Here is a 19717-nt window from a genome sequence, read left to right as displayed (position 1 = left end):
CGTGTGCTCAGACTGAAGAAGTTCCGCAGCAGCATCATAGTATGTGTAGAATGCCTTCTTGAATATTTTCTTTTGGTCTGCTGTGATATTAAGACCCTTAAAAAACTGCAAAAAAGGTCATAGAAAATTAAAGATAGAAATATACTGCAGCATACTTTTAAATTCAATGACCACAAGATGTTTAAAAGCAGGTGTAAGACAAAGGGTAGGGTGTTGAGCAGAGTGTTGGGCAATCAAGAAACAGAATGTCCACAAAATGAGTGAGGCATTTAGATGGATGTGTAGAAAAGCTAGAAAGAACAGTGTCAGAAATTTACTCATTCAAAGGGAACCTAGGAGTAGCTCCAGTAAGTGATAAAATGAGGAGAAGTAGACCAAGATAGGGTGGTCACATGCAAAGAAGACCATCTACAGCACCTATAGGACGAAGTGATCTGATAAAAGTTGAAAGAGATAAAGAGAGAGGGGTACACCAAAAAGAACATAGGTTGAAGTAGTAGAAATTATTCAAGGGCTCATAATTTAAAAATGGATATGGCACTGAACAGAATGAAATGGTAAAACAGAAGTTATATGGCTGACCCCATACAGTTGGGGCAAGGCTTAGATGATGATGTTGATGATGAACCCTGAAGAGAATATCAAAACACAAACAGCAAATGACAGTGCACTTATTAGTGAAAAACAATTATTTATGGTGTTTCCAATAAAAAAAAAAAGGAAAAGAAAAAAAAAACTCATAAAGTGTCTTTCATTCTGATGATCAGACTACTTTTCAAACTTGGAAGTTCTTAGCATATGCTATAAACCAACAATGAGAGCATATATTAATTACAAAAAAATAAAAGTGTACCTCTTCATGAATTTCTTGTCCTGACTGAGGAAGCCCAAGGAAAATTCTACCTTGTCGAGCAAAACTAAGAAGAAGAGATAAATTCATCTGAGTTGTATCTCGGTCCTTTAAGTGCTCTAAGCTTGTAAGATCCTTAATAATATTGATGAAAATGCTGGCATCTTCTATAACTCCAACAAAGTAAAGTTCCATGAGAAGTTTTAGAGTGCTGCGTTTTTTCATGGCTTTCAAGCTCCTATCCACATCCAAGTCATCCCCAGATTTTCCAGGAAAGAAGACTTTCAAGAGACCCTGAATCAGGCTAGGCGAGAAATCCTTGTACCTCTGATGAAGCAAGGAACAAATCTACACAATAGAGGTAGAGGCATATAATAATTAGAAGCAAACACAAGTATAACTCACAGATTAAATAAAAATACCCCGTTATCCACCTTTCTTCTCCTTGCTATAGACCCCTCCTCTTCTTTAACTGCTACTAATTGTTTTATAAGTAACTACAAATAAATTTTCACTAAACATTTAAAATATGTAAATATGTAACACTTATAAACATATAGACTGGTAATTTTAATTCAACAATACAATAACAAAACATTGGATAATGATCCATTGAGGGGAAAAAAAGGTTAGGTGCATATCCAGTCTACCCCTCCCAAGACCCCAGATAGTTGGGACCAACATTGGGCAATGGCCTAATAAATAAATAAATAGAACATAAAATATACATACATCAGTGTTGCATGGATGCAAACACAGGAATCATAATCCAATGCATGAACTATTAAAATAGTCCAATTATTTTTTTGAATTCTAACATTGTATACCTATAAAAAAATGCCTAGAACTTTATATTTTTATCTTAATAATGGTTTCTGAAAATGGCACCTATTGTGTGTATAATATATATGACACATATAACACATTATATAGTTTACGTTTTATATTTAAAATCATATGCCCAGAAGCCTGGCCTGGCCCATGATCACACCTACCACTTAGGAGAGTCCATGGAGCACTGATGTATGTATATAGATCGACAGATAGATAGAAGCAAGTTATTGATCAAATCTCCACTCTTGTTGCATAAGATTCACATGAAGGCAACCTTTGAAGAATCAGATCTTGATTTTCGTACATCCCAGCTAATATCTAGAGGGGGATTAGCTGGAATAGGCCCAAACCAAACAACATGGGAAAACATAAGGATTGAAAGCATCAAAGTCTAAAGCCCAAAAAAGTTATCAAAAAAAGGTCTAGAGCCCAAAAAAGTAAAAACAAGAGTAAACACCCAAGGAGAGTGTTAAGTTAGAGGGGCAGCCTTTGCAGATCTCGCTTCAGTGCGATGGAGAACGAAGAACACGATTGAGGCGAAGAAACAGATTCTAGAAGAAGAAAAAGGCAGGGACCAAGTAGTTCTGAAACTAAGAGAGGGAAGAGCAACTATTTTCTTAACTGGAGAAGCTACACAGTGGTTGAAAGGTTTCATCGATGGAGTGATTTTTTCAATGAAGACCAATGGTTGGGAGAGCTCTTTGAAAGTCCACGCAGAAAGTATCAAGCGATTTTGAGATCCAATCAGAAAGGATGGTTTGTAGCTATGACAGGTATTTGGCAAAAATAGAAAACAATCAGTTTGCCTACCTGAAGAAAAGCAGGGGTCGGGCTGGAGATTGGTTGCTCAGAATCTTCAAGACTTTCTGTGGATGAGAGCTGAAGATCTGGCCTAAGGTTAAAACTTCAAGGTTTTACCAAACAGAGAGATTGAACAGGGAGTAATCGTGGGTAGCACCACCAAAGTGCAAAATTTGATGGTGGAAGGAAACAGAGGGGGATGAGAGAGAATATTGGTTTTGATTCTTTTGAAAGCAGAAAGGGACGTCAAGGACTGGGGTATTATTTTGTTTGGATTAAAGAAAAAATTGCAAGTAGTTTCAGGAGCTTCAATTTTCCACTTTGACAGAAGACAAGCTGTTCTGGTAGTTGAAAAAAAAAATTATAGATTTTGATAGCTCCGAGACTGATTCAGGCATTATCTGGCTCCAGAGATGGACAGTATCCTCCAGCAGCAAGGAGCTCCACAATGGGGCCTTCATTATCAGATTGTTTGGGCTCCCTTTCAATCCTTGGGAGACAACAGTTTTGGAGAAGGTTGCAACGGCGATTGGAGGTTCTTTCATTTCTTGTGACACCTCAAAGCTCAGTTCTGCAATGGTTGCTGTTGCTGGAGTGAAGCTGGAGGTTCCTCATGCCCTTGATGTTTTCTCGAATGGGGCCTGGACGAAGGTATGGATTACGACGGAACATGAAGTGTCTCTCTGGGGGAAGGTCAAGAGGTGGAAGGTGAAGCTGATGTGGCAGCCTGGCAGGGTGGAGGCCTGTGGAAGCAAAGGAATGAAAGGTCAGTCAAAAGATGATTCCAGTATGGGTTTCAGCATGGAAGAAGAAAGGTCAGGAGCAAAAAAGAATACTAATTGCATTTTGGAAAAAAACAGATACTTTATTTGGCTTTGGAAGGTTGAAGAGTAAGCTCAAGAAATGAAAGGTCATCGAAGATCCAAATCCTTTTGATAGGTTAAACTCGAGCGGATTGGGCGATAAAGTAGGTGAAGAGAGAGGGTCAGGGGTCGAGGGAGTTTGCACCAAACTAGGTATAATTCAAAGGGACTTTAGCAACTTGTCAGATTGTCCCGATGAGTTCATTGTTAAAAGGGACGCTCGAGAGTTCAATGTTGAGTTTAATAGCTCTCGGTCGGATGCAAATCAGGGATTTCGCCCAAAAGACTCTTCTCACTCATTAGGAAGGTCGAGAGATGACCAAGTTTTCAAAACTGACTTGCTTTTGGGCAGGAAGGAAAATCGTTTCAGGGACAGGAATAATGGCAAGAGACGGTGCTTAGGGCTTGTAAAGCTAATGTTGAAGAGAAACAAAGCAACAAAGAGGGTCACGATTGAGGCTAGAAAAGGAAAGGTAGAGAGGTGGGTTTGGCTAATAGCCAGGTTTGACAAAAGTGGTAAAAAGAGGATCATTAGTGGTCCAAGAAAGCTACTCGACCACGATCCATCTTCTGTGGTTGGTGAAGTTGGCCGTCTTTCACTGGTCAGTAGGGAGCCTGACGGGAAATATGTATCCCCAGAGTTCGAAGGAACAAGTAAGACACTTTTTGAGACTAGTTACGATTCTAGAAGCCCAGTTTTGATGCATCCAGAGGTTGTGGCCTCTGTTGGATCAATAAGGCTGGAAAGGGGAGGAAAAGGCTCAAGAAAGGATTGTTCACACTGGTGTTGACATGGAAATTGAGGGCGAGATTGAGGGAAAGGAAATTTATTGTGGTGATGAGCCCATTGAAGGAGAGGTTGAAAGGAAAGTTGAAGAAGGTTGGCATTATGAGGAGGTTGAGATCGGAAGGTTGGGTGTTGAGTTGGGCTGAAGAAGCAATCTTGAAGAGGATGCGGAGGATCATACTAACAGGATAATTAACAAGAAAATGCGCAACTTGAGATCTCATAATATTGTTCATGTACATAAGAAAAAAAATTCAAATGCGTGTACATAAGAAAAAAGATGAAGAATAGAACCTGCCCCCCCCCCTCCCCTGCTAGTGTTGTTCTCCCCCATCTTGAATGTTGAAGATGGGGTTTTAGGGTGGTGCTGCAGGTGGAGGCAGGCCTGCTTCCAAGAAGTAGGGTTCAGAGAGCTGGTATCGAAGGAAGGATTCCAGAGGTAGGGTCAGCTTTGAGAGCGGGGGCTTGGTCGGAGTTAGGGCAAGCGTTTTTTAAGCGGGTGGGTGGTAGGAAGGTGATTTATACAGAGGTGGAGGAGGTGGAGGCCAGAAGACAATTCCTATACAATTGCTTGGTGGGTCGCTTTCCTAAGGGGGCAGATGTGAGGCGGGTGGACATCTGGGCTAATAGAGCTTGGAGATAAGTGGGGGGTGTGAGAGTGAAAAAACTCGCAGATGGCTTGTTCCTCTTCATTTTCTTGTCCAAATATGAGGCTGAGTGGGTGATCCAGAATAGTCCCTGGCGATTGGAAGGATCCAACGTGTTACTTGATTGGTGGGGGAAGAGTGTTGGATGCTTCTATTCAAAGGCGTAGGACCAATAGGAACCACCGGTGGAGCAAACCTGGATTAGGATTTATAGCCTCCCTCAATTGCTCTAGTGTCCAAATGTGATAAGAGTTGTGGGGGATGCCTGTAGAGGGTTCATTCAAACCAACGATTCTCTTAGTGAACTGGTGACCTGTGAATGGTTTCGGGTAAAGATTAGAGATGGTAGCAACATCCTTGAAAAAGTGGACATTGTGGTTGGCGAGGTGATCTTCACTATTCGTGTTTGGTCGGAGACCCTTCCAGTGGCGCATAGGTGGAAGCCAAGTTCTAAGGGTGGGGAGATTGTCCATCAAAGGCGGAAATAGTTGTCGGAAATTTCTAAAACAGTCGTTCTTTGTGAGGAGGGGGACAAAAGTTTCTCTTGCAGAGGCGGTCAAGAGAAGGGGTCGATGACCTCCCCACCTTCTTGAGTTCAGCAGGGGGTGGAATCTATGGTCGTGGGTGGTGGAACAGAGTTGGGAGGTGAGTGAGGAAGGTTAGACAGGGGCAGTCCGATCGTTGCTTCGTTGGACGATCAGGATGAGCGGGTAGGGGGGCAGAGGGAAGGGAGGGAGTTTCAATTTTTGAATTCTAAAAGGGGAACATATTAACTGTCGACTCCCTAAAACATTTGATTAAGGAACGCCTGATTGAATTCCATGTGGCATTTGGGGGGAAGGGATGTAGTCAGGAGAGGGTAAACCCGAAAAGGGGAGTTTCTTTGGGGTTGAGGAAGATGTAGGCTCTTCGTAGAGAAGCAAAAGCCCTTTCACTCCACACCCGAATCTTAAAGTGGGTCCTAGTGGGGGCCAGACCTTGAAAGCAGCCAGCAAACCAAGCCACTGCAATAGACCTCCGGTCTTAGTTGTTTCGAACTAGTTAACCCAACCGACTAAGGGTCCCAAGGAAGCCCAGCCCAGTTCGCCACCAAACTTTGTGTATGGTAGGAACTTTCCTACCGAAGCTATTGGAAGTGGAAGAAGCCCGACTGCGGCACCAGATCAAGACAAGTCTGCGAGTTCGTTGGCAAGTGTGTTGTCGTCGAGAGAGCCTCCCCAACTCCCCATCGTGTGTGATTGGATGACAACTTGGTTGAAGCTACTCCATTAGCGGTTGTAGCTGTCGAGGGGAACACGAATGTTCACTCTGGGTCCAGGTTAGGAGAAGAAGTCATCCGCTCACCTGACCTTCTGCAACAAGTTGGTACCTCCTCGGTGGTGAAGGAAAAATCAGGTATGAAATTTGTTGAGGCCCCAAAAACAAGTAGGTCAGCTAGCAAGACATTGCCTTCCCCATCTACTTGGGTTAATTCAAAACTGTTGGAGTTGGGAAGCTTTCTAGGGTGTCAATGGAGGGGGTGGAGGAGGAAACAATAAAATATCTAGAGGCAGTAGAATAGAGGGTGTTAATGGAGAGGGTAAACTAGTGGCAAAAAAGGGGGAAACTCCACAAAGAAAAATCGGGAGATGTTGAGACTAACTTGGGGCCTAATTGACAAAGCAGGGAGTTGTGATGGGGTGTTGAGGAGAGGAAAGAAGTATTAAGAAGGGGGTTGTCGGTGCTCTTCTTACTGTTTTTTACTTAGTTTTGTTGATGGAGTTGAATTTTTTATCATGGAATGTTAGGGGGTTGGGGTCGGCTAAGAGGAGATTGGTGGTTTGTGATGTTCTCAAAAACTCAAAGTCCCAGGTGGTTCTCATTCAAGAATCGAAGCTTGAGTTTCTGGATGCGTCCATTATTCTAAGTACTTGGGGGGCCAGGCAGATTAAATGGCTTGCCAAACCTTCAGTAGAGAGTGCGGAAGGCTGTGACTATGTGGAATCCAATGATGTTCTTTAATTGCCCACTCGATTGGAAACTTCTCAATAACGGTGACTTTGGAGATGGTTGGGGGAGGTGTATGCCGAGTCACAAATGTCTATGGTCCCACTGAATCTAGCCAAAGAAATGAATTTTGGAAGGAGTTTGATAGGATCAGAGGGTTGTCTCTTCATCCTTGAGTGATCGGAGGTGATTTCAATGTGATTTTGTCAGCTGAAGAAAAAAAACTATGGTGGGAGAAGATCAAGAGCAATGGGTCTCTTTGCAGATTTCATTAACAGATTTGATTTGATGGATCTGCCTCTTCAAGGGGCTAAGTTTACTTGGACGAATAACCAAGATTCCCCGACTCTGGTAAGGTTGGATAGATTCTTTGTTTCTTCAGACTGGGATGAGCTTTTCCCTTCTTTCAAACAGCTAGCTCTGTCTAGACCTGTTTCTGATCATTGTCCCATCCAACTATTGTGTGGCCATCATAGTAGAAGCAAAACTCCTTTTTTTAAGTGTGAGAATGCTTGGTTTGAGGAAGAGAGCATTATCTCTATGCTGGCTAAGGTGTGGGGGGATTGTCATGTTAATGGTTCCAGCTCATTCATCTTAGCAAAGAAGTTGAAGGCAGCTAAAGAGAAAACCAAATTATGGAGGTTGGAGAATAGTTTGGCTTTGGAAACAGAACAAAGGGCATGTCTGAGTGTAAATGATGAAATTGATAAAGCTGAAGAAGTTGGTCCCTTAACCCAAGATCAAAGAGCGAAAAGGTGCCAGGCCAAATCAACCTTTGACAAGCTAGCAATGAAAGATGAAATTAGATGGAGACAAAGAGCCAAAACAACTTGACTGAAAGTGGAGGATAAAAACACTAGTTTCTTTCATAAGATGGCAAATGCCCGTAACAGAGTTAAAGAAATTAGTAAGTTGGAGTGGAAGGGAATGATCGGAGAGTCAGTTGCTGAAATCAAACTTATTGCTTCTTCTTTTTATAAGCAGCTCTATGAAGAACCTTGGGCTAATAGACCCCTTCCTCTCAATACCCCCTTTAAAAGTCTCACTGAAGATCAGAAAGCTCTTCTTGAAATTCCTTTCACTAAGGAGCAAGGAAAGGAGGTGATCGTTCATTTGGAAAATGAGAAATCTCCCAGACCAGATGGGTGGACAAATTTGTATCACTTAAAATGTTTTTTTTATAAATGTTGGGACTTTATAAAGCAGGATATCATGAAGGCTTTCCAGTCCCTTCACAGTAGTGCATCTCTTCAAAGAAGCCTAAACTCCACTTTTATTACTCTCATCACTAAAATAGTTGGGCTGTTCATAAAATATTTCAGGCCTATTAGCCTCTCAACAGCTTCTATAAAATTCTGGCAAAAGTTTCGGCAGAGAGGTTGAAAAAGGTCTTGCCTTCTGTTATTTCTGAGAACCAAGGTGCCTTTGTTCCTGGGAGGCAGATGTTAGACAGTGTCTTGACTGCAAATGAGCTAATTGACTCCAGAAAGAGGGATGGTAGGTCGGGTTTGGTTGGTAAGTTGGATATTGAGAAAGCTTATGACCACGTGAACAAGAAATGTCTGGACTTTGTCCTTAGAAAAATGAATTTTGGCCGTAAATGGAGGAATTGGATGAAAGTGTGTGTCTTCTCCTAAACTTTCAGTCTTAATCAGTGAGCAAGTGTCGGAGTTTTTTGAGAGTTCTAGGGGGATCAGGCAAGGGGAACTTCTCTCCCCCCTTGCTTTTCATCTGCCTTATGGAGGTCTTTACTCAGTTCAGTAAGCTGGCTGTGGAAGGATGCATGTGGGATGGTTTTGAGATCTCTCCAGGAGGGGAGAAGGTTCATCTTCTCCAATTTGCAGAAGACACTTTATGTTTTACTGATTCCTCAGCTCAGCAGTTTGAATCTATGTTGGGCATTCTTTGCTGGTTTGAGGTTGTGACTGGGCTCAAAGTTAACCTTTTTTTCTGATAATTGAATAAATTTTATTAGATACCAAAGGTAAGAAGTACAAGCATCCCAAGGAGAGGCACGAGATGCTACCTCTCCAAAATATTCAGATACAGCTTTCCCTACTTACTAGAATAAGTTACAAAGATGCCAAAAAAAAGCCTTCCCTGGATACCCCTTGCTTGGCCAAAGAATCAGCCATAGTGTTTGCCAACCTGCTTACCCATTTAACATCCACTCTCATAGTTCTAGTCAGCCACTTCACTCTTTTGAGGAGATCTCTATATCCCCATATGGCAGTTTTCGGATTTAACAGCCACCCTACTACCACCTGAGAATCTCCTTCAATTAGAAGATATTCCACACCAAGCTGGTTAGCAACCTGAATCCCTTGAACAGCAGCGAGTAACTCAGCTCTTGCAGAGTCTCCCACTCCCACCAGTCCTGAGAATAATGAGATAATGTTGCTGTCCTTATTCCTTAGCACACCCCCTACTCCCAAAGGCCCACGATTACCTTGGCTGCTCCCGTCAAAGTTCAATTTAATGACACCTTTTGGGGAAGGTTCCACTCTACCACACTTATATTCTTTCTAGTGGAAGTGTTAGCCACTTCTAGCCAGTTTCTCCAAAGATCATCGAAAGAGAATTCAGCAAACAGGCACAAGGTCCTCAATTAATGGATTACTCTAGTTAAGATACAGTCCTTCACTGCAGCCAAGCTTCTTTCCTTCTCTAGGAAGGTTCTAGCATTCCTTTCCTCCCAAACAGTCCACAATATAGCTGCCCTGATACACTTCCACATGATTTTACCTCTTCTTGTGTGCCACCCAAAGATAGATGGATTAAACAACATACTTGCATCAAATGGCGGGTTCCACCTACACCCAAATAAACTAAAGCTCCAACTCCATAAGGTTGTAGCAAAGGAGCAAGAAATCAGTAGATGGAAACAGTTCTCATTCTGGGCCTTGCATAGGAAACACCAATTAAGGGAAATGCATAGAGAAGGTCTCTTCTTTTGCAAGTTTTCCAAAGTATTGATTTTCCCGTAGAAAACTTCCCAACAGAAAGCAACCATCTTGGGGGGAATAGGTCTTATCCAAACTTCTTTAACAGGGTTAGGGTTGGCCAAGAGGGAACTTAGAAAGGAAGCACAAGTGAAGATTCCTTTTGGAAAGAATCCAAAATCTTTGATCAGATTTAGTGGGGTCCAAACAAACTGATTTGAGTAAAAGAAGCAACTCAGAAACACAAACCAGTTCACCATCCCTTAATCCCCTATGAAAGCCAAAGTCCCAACTTAAAGACAAAGGAAGTATTGGACTAGGGAGAAACTTGGAAATTGGCTCATTTTTGTAAAGAGAGAGAGAGAGAGAATAGAGAGGGAAAGAGATCCTTGAGAGGTTGGGTACCCACCCAAGCAACCTCCCAGAAACGAACAGAAATGCCAGAGCAAGCTTCATACCTGATAAACCTGAGGAAGCGAGGGAGAATACCATGTATAGCCTTCCAAGGTGTTTTGAGAGTCGCCCGACAAGATATCCCGGCATCCCAACCATTCTATGAGTAGCCACATATGCTTGACAGCACTTCATGCCATAATCTCTCTCTTCAGAGGCCCATCTCCATAGCCACTTCCCTAAAAGAGCTTCATTCTTCTGAACTATGTTCTCTATCCCCAAGCCCCCTTCTTCTTTGCTTCTATTGACTATCTCCCATCTGATTAGATGATCCTTCTTCACCTCTCCTGGTTCCCACATTAGTTTTTCCAATTTCTTAGCCTCCATTGGGGGAATCCTAAAGACTGAGAGGAAGTAGGTTGGAAGGTTAGCAAGTGTTTCCCTAATCAAGGTTACCCTACCCCCTATAGAGATGTAATTCTTTTTCTAGGCCGCCAAACATTTGCCAAATTTCTCCACAATAAGGGACCAGAAACTACTCTCTTTAGGGTGCACCTAAGGGAAGCCTTAAGTGGGTTAAAGGCCAAGAAGAGGTAGCACAACCTAAGCACACTGCAATAGACTCTACCACCCCATCCTCCAAGTTTATTCCAGCTACACAATTTTTATCCAAGTTTATCCTCAAATTTGATGCATTCTCAAAATCCCTTATTAGATTCTTAAGATTGTCCACCTTCCTTAAGTCACTCCCCTCACAAAAAATGATAATATCATCAACAAACTAAAGGTGGGTCACCAAAACGCTTCTTCTACCTAGTCTCCAACCCTTTATTAGCTCTTGCCCATCTACTTTTGAGATCAATCTACTAAACACATCAGCAACAAGTGTGAAAAGGAAGGGAGAGAGCGGATCACCTTGTCTTAGGCCTCTACTAGATGGGAAGAAGTCCTTAACCACTCCATTCACTAGGATTGAATAATGACAGGAAGTTTGGCATCCACTTATCCAATTACACCATTTGTCCCCAAAGCCTCGCCTTCTTAACACCTCCAATAAAAAACTCCAATCCACTAAATCGTAAGCCTTTTCTAAGTCCAGTTTGCACACAAAACCTTGATTGCCTTATCTCCTCATTTCCTCCACACTTTCATTTGCTATGAGAATCTGATCTATAATTTGTCTATCATGTACAAAAGCTCCTTGTGCTTAACTAATGAGTGTAAGTAGAACTGCCTTGATCCTCCTTGAGAGCACTTTTGCCAATATCTTATAGATACTAGTCACCAAGCTAATCGGCCTAAAATCTTTGGAATGTTTAGCACCAATCTTTTTGGGAACAAGATCTAGGAATGTAGCATTTACTCCAGGACTCACCACATGTTTTTTCTCAAATTCTCTTATGACCCCTATCAAATCTTCTTTGAGTATACCCCAACAATCTTGATAGAATGCCATTGTAAATCCATCTGATCCTAGAGCCTTAGCTCTATCCATAGAGAAGACAGCCTATCTAGTCTCTTCTTCCTCAATAGTTCTTACCAGCCATCCCCTATCCATCTCATTTAAGATTGGCCAATCCTCATGCTCCACTCTCACCCGATTCTCCAAAAGGTCTTTGAAAGATTGATTTGAAGTGAGCCACAAAGCAACTAGCAATCCCCTCTTGTGATGTTATGTCTGCTCCATCAACCTCAAGATTTACTATCAAGTTTTTCCTTCTTCTCCCATTGGCCATAGCATGAAAAAATTTGGTATTCCCATCCCCTTTCTTGATCCACTTATGCCTAGACTTTTGTCTCTATAATATCTCCTCCCTCAACAGGACCTCTTCTAATTCCTTTTTCAATTTCCATCTCACTTCTCGATCCTGCCCACTCATCAATCTTTGGGACTCTTTTGCATCTAAATTCTCAGTCTGAGTCATTAATGTAGCTTTTGTTTCCTCCACTCTACCAAATTGGTCCCTATTCCACTCTTTTATTTTGGATATCAATCTTTTTAACTTTTTATGAAATCTAACCCCTTTCCATTTCACCCCCCCCCCTCATCTCTTCACTCCACCATTCCTTCACCCTTTTTTTTTTATCAATAACACTTTCATTAATTCATTAGTAGAAAAATTTACAAGTGGAAGACAAACACACTTATCTTCCAAGAGTCACAAAGAGCTTCAAGAAAGGAAAAAAGAAAATACAAAGACACTAACGTTACAGCTTAGCCCAAAACAATGAATCCCTTTCTGCCCCTTGTTTAGCTAAATCGTCAGCTAGGGAATTAGCAAATCTTTTAATCCAACATGTCTTAACTTCCATCTCCCGCACCAGCCACTTGAATTTCCTCTTCTCATTATTATACTTCCATAAATCATTGTTATCTTTTAGTCAGCCACCCTATCACCACCTCAGAATCCCCTTCAACTATAAGTTTCTTGATGTTCAAATCCTTAGCTTTCCGGACTCCTTCCATAACTGCACAGATCTCAGCTCTAAGGGAGTCACCCACTCCAACTGGGCTTGAGAACATAGCAGAGATGACCCCATTTTCATCCCTAAAAACACCCCCGATCCCCGATTGTCCCGGGTTTCCCCTACTACATCCATCAAAGTTTAATTTCAAGAATCCACTAGGTGGGGGGGGGGGGGTCCAAGCCACACTCATTACTGACTTGGTCTGCGTGCAATTTGCAATTTCACCCCACTTCCTCAGCATGTCATCCACAGTGTAATTTGTGAATATTTCCAAAGATTTCAGCCACTGTACCGCCCTAAAATGTATGATAGCCCTCAGATCTGCTGTTCCTCTCTGAGTTTCTGAGAATATCCTGGAGTTTCTTTCTTCCCACAGTGTCCAACATACTGCAACCCTTAGTCCTCTCCACATTGTCCTTCCCCTTTTTAACCGCCACCTGAAAAAGGAAGGGGAGAAAAGGCCCTGCATGTCTAAAGGGGGATTCCAGGTGCATCCAAATAAGGAGAAAGCCCAATCCCACAATGACCTCGCAAAGTGGCAAGACACCATTAGGTGAAAACCAGTCTCCCCATCTGCTTTACATAGAACACACCATTAAGGTGACAAGCAAGTATTGGGTCTCTTCTTTTGGAGTAGATCACCAGTGTTGATTCTTTCCAGATATACTTCCCAACAAAAACTACCAACCCTAGGAGGTATAGCTCTGCACCAAACCTCACCAACAGGGAAAGGGGACAAGGTAGGAGTGGTGGACTGACTTAAGACTTTGAAGAACGAAGCACAAGAGAAAATGCCATTGGGAGTAGGTGTCCAAATTCTAGAATCCACCCTAGTAGGGTCTAAGACAACGTTATCAAGAAGTGCAAGAAGGCTCGAAATACAGTCGAAATCTGAGTCCCTCAAATCCCTTCTTAGACCCAAGTTCCACCCAATCCCAGAAGTGGAAGAGGATGGGGTGGTGAAAGACGAGATCGGCTCATTTTTCAAATCAGAAAGAGCATACAAAGACGGAAACTGATCCTTTAGAGGGGCGCTCCCCACCCAGGTTTGTTCCCAAAATTTTATGGAGTTACTGGAATTCAAGTCATACCTGATATTAGGGAAGAAAACTGGTAGCAGGTCATGAATGGCTTTCCAAGGAGAATTGCTTGTGATCCTAGCTCTGATTCCAGCGTCCCATCCATTGTGCTCCAACCCATGTATATTTGCCACTATTCTAGTCCATAGCTTCTCCTTCTCCATAGGAAACCTCCACAACCACTTCCCCAACAGAGTCATATTCCTTCTCCTAATACTCCCAAGCCCCAAACCACCACACGACTTACTCCTACACACTATTTCCCAGCTAACTCTATGATCCCTCTTCTCCTCTCCCGGCTCCCACAGGAAATCTCTCATTATCTTCTCTAATTTGTTAGCAATCTTCACTAGGATTTTAAACACCGACATGAAAAAGATGGGTAAGTTAGCAAGCGTGGCCTTAATTAGTGTAATTCTCCCACCAAGAGAGAGGTAGTTCTTTTTCCAGGATACCAATCTTTTTTCAAACCTTTCCATCACCAGGTTCCAAAAACTCTCTCTCTTGGGATTATCACCTAATGGTAATCCTAAGTAGTTCAAAGGCCACCCCGAAACTTCACACCCCAGCACTTCAGCACTCTCCCTGATCTCTCCCTCCTCCAAATTCACCCCCACTACACAGCTTTTCCCAAGGTTAACCTTCAAATTGGACATTTGCTCAAACAGTTGTATCACTGACTTTAACTTCCTGATAAACCTCACATCACCGCCTTCACAAAATAGAATCGTGTCATCAGCAAACTGTAAATGAGGGGGGTTTCCACCCTCCCAACCCTCCAGCCTCTAATGAGCCCCCTAGAATCTGCTCTATGAATCAGTTTCCCCAAAACCTCCGCAATTAAAATGAACAAAAAAGGAGAAAGGGGGTCTCCTTGTCTTATACCCCTACTGGCTGGAAAGAAATCTACCACTGTCCCATTCACTAGCATTGAATAATGACAATTCCGGACACAGCCCATGATCCACTTACACCATCTAGCCCCAAACCCGAATTTAGTTAAGACTTTCCTCGAGAACTCCCAGTCCACCAAGTCATAAGCCTTTTCCAAGTCCAGCTTACAGACCACTCCCTTCTTCTTATCCCTCTTAAAGTTCTCCACACTCTCATTAGCAATTAAAATCTAATCTGTAATTTGTCTTCCACTCACAAAAGCTCCTTGATAGTGTGCAATGATATCTGGCAATACCTTCTTCAGCCTCAGAGACAACACTTTTGCAATGATCTTATACAAGCTATTAACTAAGCTTATTGGCCTAAAATCCTTCGGGTGGGATGCATCTTTCTTTTTTGGAATTAAGGCTATAAATGTAGAGTTCACACCCAGATTGACAATTCCTCTCCTGAAAAACTCCTCAAACACCCGCAAGAGATCATCTTTCAAGATATCCCAACAATCCTGATAAAAAGCCATTGTAAACCCATCCGACCCTAGAGCTGTTGTTCTATCTAGAAAACACAGCCTCCTTGATCTCTTCTAGATTAAAGCTTCTTTCCATCCTTCTCCTGTTCTCCACCCCTACATCTGGCAATCCAAACCTTCTACCCACACCCTTCTACTCACAGGCCTTCTTAGAATAGATTTGAAGTGCTCCACACGGGCCCTGGCAATCTCCTCTTGCTGTACTAACTCAACTCCATCCACTTCCAATTTGGAGATAAAGTTCTTCCTTCTCCTGCCATCTGCTAGAGAGTGGAAATACCTAGTGTTTCTATCTCCCTCTTGCAACCATTTACACCGAGATTTTTGCCTCCAGCTAATTTCCTCCTTGTGTAGGCAGTCCTCTAACTGTCTTCTCAATTCTCTCCTGAGGTCATTGTCTTCCTTTCCAAATTCTCCCCTTTCCTCTTTAAAGTCAAGGCTTTCAATCTTCTTCATCAAGTCTCCCTTTCTTTCTTCTATCCTCCCGAACTCCATCAAATTCCACTCCTTGATTCTTGCTTTCAAGAATTGTAGTTTCTTATGGAATCTCATCCCCTCCCACTCCACCAGCGGGTTACACTCATGCCACCACTCCCTCACTTTGTTAGGAAACCCTGGATGAAGTAACCACATATTTTCAAATCTAAAGGGGGTAGGACCTCCACACCTTCTTTCCTCCTCACATAACACTATGGGCCAGTGATCCGAGGTCACCCTTGGGAGAGCTCTAGAAGCCAAGGTTCCCCAATGTTCTTCCCAATTCAAAGAGAACAAGAATCTATCCAGCTTAGGGCAAATGGGTCTAGATTGGAGATTTGACCATGTAAATGCCTTATGTGCTAGGGAATCTCTTTAAGCTCAAAGGCATCCACAAAACTGTTAAACTTCCTCATGCTTTTTGTCACCCTCTGGTTAACCTTATTGGATTCCTCCGAGAATCTAACCACATTGAAATCCCCACCCATGCACCAAGGCCCATCCCACAACCCTCTAACATCAGCCAGTTCCTCCCACAGCTCCTTTCTCTCTCTATAGTCATTCGGTCCGTAAACATTTGTGAGCACCCACATATAATCATCCTCTTGCTGCTTAAACTTCATGGAAACCGAGTACTTTCCGATCAACTCCTCCAGACCTTCAACCACATCCCTCTTCCACATTGTTACAATCCCCCCGGAAGCACCCCATGATGGAGCCGCTACCCAGCCAATCCCCCTGGCTTTCCATACACTCCTTGCCCACTTGTCATTAAACTCCATTCTCTTAGACTCTTGCAACAGCACAATGTCTGGGTCATACCGTCTTATTACCTCTTTTATTGTTGCTCTCTTCTTCGCACTCCCAATTCCCCTCACATTCCAACTAAGAATCTTCATTCCGCTTCTTTTTAAAAACCCCTTGCCACCTACCCACTACTTTCCCCCTTTCCTTCTATCTCCTTTTACCTCGAGCTTCTTGTCTCCTTCTACGTTACATCAAAGAGTAAAACTGACCAAACAATTGGGGCTACAGCAGATTGAGATAGAGGGGGACTCCAAATTGGTAATTGGGTGGATGCGATCAAGGCAGCTGGGAATTTGGCAATATAGATAGCTGATAAGGAAAATACTTAGCATAACAAGGGAGGTGGGTGTTTGTTTCAAGTGGGTAAGGAGATCAGCAAATAGTTATGTTGATGCCTTAGCAAAACAAGGGACTGTAAGAGAGTGACTTTACTGGGCAGTGCTGTAATGTATGATGTCTATTGGATCAACCTCTTCTAATAGGGGTTGACTTCTGTATTTCAGTTTTAAATTATCTTTAATGAAGTTACCATTTCTGATATTAAAAAAAAAAAAAAAGTCATCTTTTCTTGGCTATGTTGTAAACTGACTTTCTTGGGGAGAATTATGATAGCTTATCTCGCCCTTCTCTGATTGTATTGTATATTTTCCTTTTTTTTATCAGCTGTATTGTACATTTTCTTTATTAACCTTTAATGATATTTCAGTTATAGATCCAAAAATAATAATAATGGTTTTTTCCTCCCTTTCTAGATAAGCTAGGAGCAAACAGGGTGTGATTCAAAATGTCAAACTATCTGAGCATCCATTATAGGTTCAACCATTTATGTAACAGGCAACTATGACTGACATAATAGAGTTTCATTATAGAATATCAACAGCAAAAAATAAACTCAATGGAAAGTAAGATCTATATACCTGAGTTTTAGTGTTAGAATGGATACCAAATTAAGTATTAATTCCCACTAAGAAAGAAATATTGAGGTTTGCAATGAATAAACGCAAAAGCTAAAAACTGAACTAAGAGACAATATAAACAGGAAATCAAGTTCATAGCCACAAAAAATACCTGCACAGCTGCTTGTATGTCTGATGTTCTAAGCTTTGCGTCACAGATAGCAGTGACAGCTTCACTAACAAATTTGCTTAGGTTGACACTACGCAACTCATCCATCATGCTTTCTCGCTGCTCTTCATTTATCTGCTTAAGCTTCTTAATAACTGCTGTATTGCGCTTGATACTAGAATCTAATGTCCTAAGAAAACCTGAGTCTGAAATGTAATTACATTTTATTTAGTTTCTGTATTTTGTATAAAAATAACCCATAAAGTTCCTACACAGAAAAACTTGGTGCTAAATTTGGTCAAATGCAGAAAACTGGTTTTTCAGGCTTTATATGATCAATTAACATTAAAAAAAAAAAAGAACGAAGAAATACAAGAGATGAGCAGATAAGTCAGTATGAGATATTCCACAAAAATTTTCCAGCATTTTTTAATAATGTCATAATATATTATAAGACTTTTAAAAACATTGAACCACATTAAAGGTCTTCTTGGATAATTTGCATAAAATAGGCCAAGCATTCAAAGCCCCTTTATCTCAGAATAGCAGTTTATATTCTGATTCTGAACCCAAACTCCAACATCTTCATTGTTTTAAAAAAAAAAAAACATGTGCAACTTTGGAAATTAAAGTACACATAACTCATCAAAAAAATCAAAGCATACATAAACTTTACAGCGAAAAGCTTTCAAAATCATAATTATGATAGAAAGAAAATCTAATGAATTGATATATTTCCAATATGCCAGTAAGGCAATAGCCTAACAACCAATTTATTGCATCTTTGTTACAAGAAACTATCAGTACCACGAGCACAATCAATTACAATGTTTACTAACCAGGCCTTTCAGGATTCAAATTACTCTGACGTAGAGCAATTTTTGCTTCCATTGACTTTTTAAATTCATCTAGACGAGCAGCAGTTTCCTGCAACATAAAATGGTATTTAACAGCAATACTACTTAAACATGACATCTGTGAAACTTGAAATGTGCTAGATAATGAACAAAATTCACTCAAGATGTTCATGTACAGAGAAAGGGATCATTGTTTTGATGCTTCATTGATTGCATACATAACGTATCTCTCAACTCTTTCCAAAACCATTTTTATATCTCTAATTAACCTTAATTCCCCACAAACCCAGTGAATCGAACTCGCTTAGGAAATTAAGACAATTTATGGCATTTTCTTGGTGCCAGCAAAAGAAACTGTTGTTATCTATAACTTAAGATTAAAGTGTGAACAAGGTAACCACGTTTGCAAATAAATAAATAGTAAAAAATAGTAATTAAATAAACGAGACTCACCTCGTCGTCCTGTTTACCATGGTGTTCACCCCCAACGCGACATTCATCTTCCGGATGATCCATCTCTCTAACAAGGAAAAGCAACCAAATCATCGACCAACGTAAAACAGACTCTATTTTGAAGGAATGGACGTGGAAATTTTCGAAAGAAAACCAGATTTGAAATTCTTAAAAGTTTAAAATAGAGTAATTCTGACTTAAATTAAGCTACATCATTCAAATGAAATTCAATTATACATCGATCGAAGGGCAAGAGTGCATCGAATAAAGCATACATTCTCGAGGAAAGAGGAACTAATCTCTTTAATTTCTCTAACAATTAAAATATGGAAATTTTGACAATGAACAAATGTTACAAGGTAAACGATTGGATAGGCATTTGGTGATGTACCTTGTGAATATTCTTCTTGCGCAAACCTTTTCTGAAGCTGATTAAGCAGATGGTCGGTCGTCCTTTGTCGCTGTCGTGAAAAAGACCGACGAGTCCCCGCCGTTTGATCCTCTCCGGCGTTCAAGCGTTTCCGTGTGCTTTAGTTTTGTAAATTGCCAATGTTCAGGCGTTGGATTCCACCGGATGAAATGGGAAAGTGAGAATTATAGTGCAGGTAGTTACTGGTTAGGGTTTGAACTGTGGAGAAATAAAAAGAAGAGTATATTAGAGAAAGAGCAAGAGGGGAGACCGGGAAGGACATTGCTTCCCGTGGGCTTAATGGGCCCATTGGCCCAGATAATTTTCTGGCTCGCCGAAGTTGCGAGTGGGGTTTAGACTTTGGACCGGACCTGAACCTCCATACCATCCACGGTAAACCAGCATTTTTTAAAAATCGTTGACCCGGGCGGTCAAACCATTTAATTCGGCAACCAGTCACCGAAAGGTTCCTTTTTCCACCTAACCCTTTCTAAAAAAAACATTGATTCATTTGGACCAGATGGTTTTGGGGTCAATTTTATATTTAATTAATTTTTTAATATTTATCGCAATAT

General features: G+C 41.4%; 1 protein-coding gene across 3 annotated transcripts in view; it reads right to left on the bottom strand.

The window, feature by feature from the left end:
• The window catches only part of LOC104594732 (regulator of nonsense transcripts UPF2), a 59485-nt gene extending 40094 nt beyond the window's left edge, over positions 1-19391 (bottom strand). For all 3 annotated transcript variants that reach the window (XM_010255173.3, XM_010255174.3, XM_088898042.1), the window contains exons 1-6: positions 19125-19391; positions 18734-18800; positions 18263-18350; positions 17427-17629; positions 854-1198; positions 1-105 (exon numbers count right to left, since the gene is read on the bottom strand). In XM_010255173.3, coding sequence (XP_010253475.1) covers positions 1-105; positions 854-1198; positions 17427-17629; positions 18263-18350; positions 18734-18796 — 804 coding nt within the window. In that variant the 5' untranslated portion in view covers positions 18797-18800; positions 19125-19391. The remainder of the gene's footprint in view (positions 106-853; positions 1199-17426; positions 17630-18262; positions 18351-18733; positions 18801-19124) is intronic.
• Positions 19392-19717: the final 326 nt, after the last annotated feature.

The sequence above is a fragment of the Nelumbo nucifera genome, chromosome 2 (assembly GCF_055504915.1).
Source record: "Nelumbo nucifera cultivar China Antique chromosome 2, China Antique-T2T, whole genome shotgun sequence".
NCBI lineage: Eukaryota > Viridiplantae > Streptophyta > Magnoliopsida > Proteales > Nelumbonaceae > Nelumbo > Nelumbo nucifera.
This window is presented reverse-complemented; position numbering and strand designations above follow the sequence as displayed.